The sequence below is a fragment of the Camellia sinensis genome, chromosome 2 (genome assembly GCF_055761805.1).
Source record: "Camellia sinensis isolate YWXY chromosome 2, ASM5576180v1, whole genome shotgun sequence".
Classification (NCBI taxonomy): Eukaryota; Viridiplantae; Streptophyta; class Magnoliopsida; order Ericales; family Theaceae; genus Camellia; species Camellia sinensis.
In genome coordinates this window covers 157,484,012-157,489,388 of record NC_138962.1, presented here as the reverse complement: position 1 = coordinate 157,489,388, position 5,377 = coordinate 157,484,012, and the positions used below count along the sequence as shown (strand labels likewise).

The window sequence follows — 5,377 nt, the reverse complement described above, 5'->3', positions numbered from 1 at the left end:
ATTGACTGTTATTCTTGAGAACCGAAATTTAGTTATAAGCTTTGCTTAATTATTGCTTTCGTTGTATGTTATGATCATGCTGTTATGTTACTTGTGTATTTGGAATGGAAAAAGGGTCGAGGTGTGTGTGTTTACTGGGCATTCCAAGCTCATGGCGTTTTATGCCAGGTGAAGGCGAGTTTTACACCGAGAATGGAATCCCTAAAAACTTTAAGGAATCATGGATGCCATAGAGATTAGATTTTATATTTCCTAGATAATCTTTTTGTATCAAAGAACTGATATGTATTTAAAGACTTAAAGAACTTTAGCTGTAACTATTATTAATATTTTCTTTTAGTGTAATTATTTGTATTTTGTGCTTGAAAATGATGTGTATCCGCTAGTTAAACCCCGGTGTATCATTTTGTTTTATTATCAAAATTTGGGGCGTCACATACGGAACGCCATTACGACGTCCAAGTCCAGTTTGTTCAAAATAGTTTGCTTGGTTTAAAAAGATCCAAACTAAAAAATAATAATAATAATAAAAATACTAAAAAGTTAAAAATTAATAAATTAATAAATTTATTTATTATTTTCTTTACCTTTTATCCATCTTTTTGTAAAAGTTCAAAATCTTAATTTTTTTCATCTTATTATATTTTAATTAAAAATCACCAAAAAAATATTTCTTAAACGAATCCTAGTAACTTGACTTTTAGGCTAAAAAAATAAAAAATAAATAAAAACCAAAAAAATATTTAAAAAGTAAATCAAATAATTCAGTTATTCATGTTTTTTCTATATAATTAAAAAAAATCATTTTTAAATACATTAAAAAAATATTTTATAAAAAATCTAAAAATCATTAAAAATTTGAAATTGCAAAAATCCAGTAAGTAGTATATCTTTGTTTGTTTGTGGATAAGCTTTGGAAAGCGACGTTGCACCATTTGGTTTTGGTCATCGTTGGAATTATTTGATTCCCACAGTATGTGACCGTTATTAGCATCCCTCAACTTCCAATGTTTTATTTATTAAGAAAATAGGCTTCAACAATGTGAAGTAGGCCAAACGTTTAAATCGGAAAAAAAAAAAGAAAAAAAAAAGATAAGCCAAACGTGGTAACGTGTCATTACTTATCATTTTGGTCACTTGTTCACACACTCTTCACTGAACTTCGACTTCCCTCCCTTACTCTTCCCCAACCCACTCTTCGTCGCTACCCGATCAAAATTATCCTCAAGCTTCCTTGCCGGCGTCCTCCTCTTCCTAACCCCATCCTCAAGGTCATCTTCCTCTTCGATCACCGTCGTGAACTGCCTCTGTCGCTTTGTCGGCATCGGTGCGGGAGGCGGCGATAGGCTTGAATCCTGGTTACCTTCGATGTGGCCTTGGAGGCGAAGGCACTTGAAGCCGAGTTCGCCCATGGACTCAGCCCATGCCATCAATGGGTCAGTAACCGAAGAAGGCAGGACAACTCGTTCGCCGTTGAACATGATGTCGATATAGATTCGGGGCTTGGGTGGGCTGCTACCACCGAGACCTTGAGTTACCACCATGTTGAAGGATTCAACAAAAATTTCTTTCCCTCTCTCTCTCTCTCTCTCTCTCTCTCTCTGTGATTTCTGTGATTATTGATGGATTACTAAGGATTAATAACAATTGTGATGTATTTATATAGAGTCTCTCTGTCTGTGATTTCCGTGATTATTGAAGGATTACTAAGGATTAATAACAATTGTGATGTATTTTTATATATTCCGTGATTTTTGAAGGATTACTAAGGATTAATAACAATTATAATGTATTTCTATATATATAGAGAGAGAGAGAGGTGTCTTCAATGGTGAGTCAACTCAAATGGTTGTGATTAACATAATTTACCTTATTAAAAAATTGTGTTGACTCACCATTGAAGACACCTCTCTCTCTCTCTATATATATATATATATATAAATACATCACAATTGTTATTAATCCTCAGTAATCCTTCAATGATCACGGAATATATAGAAATACATTACAATTGTTATTAATCCTTAGTAATCCTTCAATAATCACGGAAATCACAGACAAAGAGACTCTATATAAATACATCACAATTGTTATTAATCCTTAGTAATCCATCAATAATCACGAAAATCACAGATAGAGAGAGAGAGAGAGAGAGAGAGAGAAAGAAATTTTTGTTGAATCCTTCAACATGGTGGTAACTCAAGGTCCCGGCGATAGCAGCCCACCCAGGCCCCGAATCTACATCGACATCCTGTTCAACGGCAAGCGAGTCGTCCCGCCTACTTCAGTTACCGACCCGTTGATGGCGTAGGCCGAGTCCATGGGCGAACTTGGCTTCAAGTGCCTCTGTCTCCAAGGCCACATCGAAGGTAACCAGGATTCAAGCCCATCGCCGCCTCCAGCACCGATGGCGACAAAGCGACAGAGGCAGTTCACGGCGGTGATCGAAGAGGAAGGTGACCGTGAGGATAGGGTTAGGAAGAGGAGGACGCCGGCAAGGAAGCTTGAGGATGATTTTGATCGGGTAGCAACGGAGAGTGGGTTGGGGAAGAGTAAGGGAGGGAAGTCAAAGTTCAGTGAACAAGTGTGTGAACAAGTGACCAAAATGATAAGTAATGACACGCTACCACGTTTGGCCTATCTTTTTTTCTTTTCTTTTTTTCTTTTTTTTTCGATTTAAACATTTGGCCTACTTCACGTTGTTGAAGCCTCAATTTTGGTGCGCCCCCCCCCCCCCCCAACTATTTTCTTAATAAATAAAACATTGAAAGTTGAGGGATGATAATAACGGCCACATACCGTGGGAAACAAATAATTCCAATGATGAACAAAACTAAATGGTGCAACGTCGCTTTCCAAAGCACATCCACCAACAAACAAAGATATACTACTTACTGGATTTTTGGAATTTCACGTTTTTAATATTCTTTATAAAATAATTTTTTTAATGTATTTAAAAATGATTTATTAATTATATAGAAAAAACATCAATAACTGACTTATTTGATTTACTTTTTAAATATTTTTTTGGTTTTTATTTTTTTATTTTTTTAGCCTAAAAATCAAGTTACTAGGATTTGTTTAAGAAATAATTTTTTGTGATTTTTTAATTAAAATATAATAAGATGAAAAAAATTAAGATTTTGAACTTTTACAAAAAGATGGATAAAAAGTAAAGAAAATAATAAATAAAATTTTTAATTTATTAATTTTTAACTTTTTTTTTTAAAAAAAAAAAAAAACCAAAGCCAACTATTTTTGAACAAACTGAACTTGGACGTCGTAATGGCGTTCCATACGGATTTTTGCCTCTCTCTTTCTGCCATTTTTGAGTTTCCAAACTTTTTGACCTTGATTTCATCTATTTCTAAGCATCTTTAACCCCTAGTTCCATATACCAAAACATAGAGATCGGCGAGGGCTTCTATTTAATCTGAGCGGATCATGTTTTCATCGGCGTTACAACTTGGTATCAGAGCGTACCTGGTTTGAATACTTTGGGTACGTGGGAAGTGGTTAGTACCAAAGTGGGTTTGTCTCGCTTGTTAGAGACTTAGATGTAATGTTATGTGCTTATGTGATAACATGTTTATGTGGCTATATGGGTATGAGATTTAATTTCTAGATTGTTGATTGGATCCTTGGGTTTTTGGGAGTCCTGTTGGAAAAGCACTTGATCAATACTGTTTCTAACTGGAACTCTAGCAACGCCTCGGGACTGTCATTATCCGGAAATGAAATTCGTAAGTGCTTATGTGATTATGTGCATACGTGGAATGAATTACTGTTGTCCAATGCATTAGGACACGAGTGAAATAACTTCGGCACATTTGTGAATGTACTAATGTCTTTGTTACCTTTATTAGGATGTCAGGACGAAGACATGGTGGTTGGCGTGGCAGGCCTAGGAGGCAGGACAAGCCTATACCGGATGAGATTCCGGCGCAGCAGGAGGGTGTTGGTCAGGCCAATGTGGCCGAGCCAGTAGGTTAGCAGGCCATAGGCGCCTTAGCCCGCGAGATGGCAGGAACATTGAGGGAATCCATGGGCATTCTCAGAGCTGAGAATCAAGCCCAGGCCCATGTAGCTGAGGCAGGGTCGTCTTTTCTGAAAAGGGAGTTTTTCAGGTCCAATCCGGACGAGTTTCTAGGGCATCCTAAAGAGCCACTTAAGGCTGATGAGTGGTTCGAGCAGATGATGAAGACGTTTGAGATGCTAGGCATCGAAGACGGAGCTTTGAGGGTGACCTTGGCGTCTTTCCAGCTGAAGGGGGATACGGGTCAGTGGTGGAAGTTTACTCGTGCGCGTATTGGTGGGACTTGGGAGGCTTTCGTTGATGCCTTCCAGGAGAAGTTTTTGCCTCCCGCTGTTAGGGAGAAGTGGAGGGATCAGTTCTGTCAGCTCAAGCAGCTGAATACACCAGTGGCCGAGTTTAAGGCCGCATTTACCAGTTTATCAAGGTTTGCACCGGAGTTGGTGGCGTTTGAGGAACGTCGTTGTCCTGAGTTTGAAAAGAAGTTGAAGATCAGGCTTAAGCTTAGGGTTGCGGGGTCCATGACTCGGAAGTATGGACGCCTTGTGGATGCTGTGGCGCATCTTGAGATTATGATGCATGAGGAAGAGGAGAGGATAAGGGGCTCTAAGAGGAGTCAGGATGGCCAGGGGATGGTAGAAGGCAGAGGGGTTCTAACCCTCAGCAGTCCCAAGGTACTTTTGCGAGATCCACCATTCCAGTGCCGAGTTCAGGTTCTAGGAGAGGTAGTCAGGGAGACGTTACTTGTTACAAGTGTGGTCAGCTGGGCCACAAGTCTCCAGTTTGCCCGCAGAGGGGAGGGGGACAGAGAGCAGCTTCATCTTCGGCTCGTCCTCAGAGCCAAAGTCATGGTAGAGGCCAGCCACTCTCTTGTTACCAGTGTGGTTAGGCGGGGCACCTGAAGAGGTTATGCCCGCAGTTGACTGGCACATCTGGTGCGTCTAGGTCGAGAAAGAGTTATCAGCCAGCTCAGTCTGTTCAGGCCTCAAGAGCCAATCAAGGAGCCTCATCGTCTCAATCTGTGCAGCAGTCTTCTGCTCCGAGAGGAGAGCAGGTAGGGCGTGTGTATGCTGTTACCGCGCAGGACCTTGTACCAGCTCCATCTGTTGTGAGAGGTACCTTTTTGTTTTGCAACTCGGTTGCTAATGTGTTGATTGATGCGGGTGCATCTCATTCCTTTATATTTGCTGCATTTGCATCTGTTTTGGGATTGGAGTTGGCGCAGTTAGCTTCTCCTATTTGTGTTGTATCACCTGTTGGGGGTGAGTTGATCTTGAAACAAGGATGTAGAGGTTGTGATATTGAGGTCGCCGACCGCTGGCTTCCATTCTCTTTTGTAGTTAT

At 39.9% G+C, this 5,377-nt stretch overlaps 1 protein-coding gene across 1 annotated transcript; it reads right to left on the bottom strand.

The window, feature by feature from the left end:
- Nucleotides 1–1,133: 1,133 nt before the first annotated feature.
- On the bottom strand, nt 1,134–1,544 carry LOC114259495 (uncharacterized). The gene has a single exon (XM_028199507.1). The coding sequence runs from the start codon at nt 1,542–1,544 to the stop codon at nt 1,134–1,136; it is 411 nt and encodes a 136-aa protein (XP_028055308.1).
- Between the last annotated feature and the right edge of the window lie 3,833 nt (nt 1,545–5,377).

Excerpts from the sequence above, each read along its gene's own strand:
- LOC114259495 (XM_028199507.1), bottom strand. The coding sequence starts at position 1,544 with ATGGTGGTAACTCAAGGTCTCGGTGGTAGCAGCCCACCCAAGCCCCGA.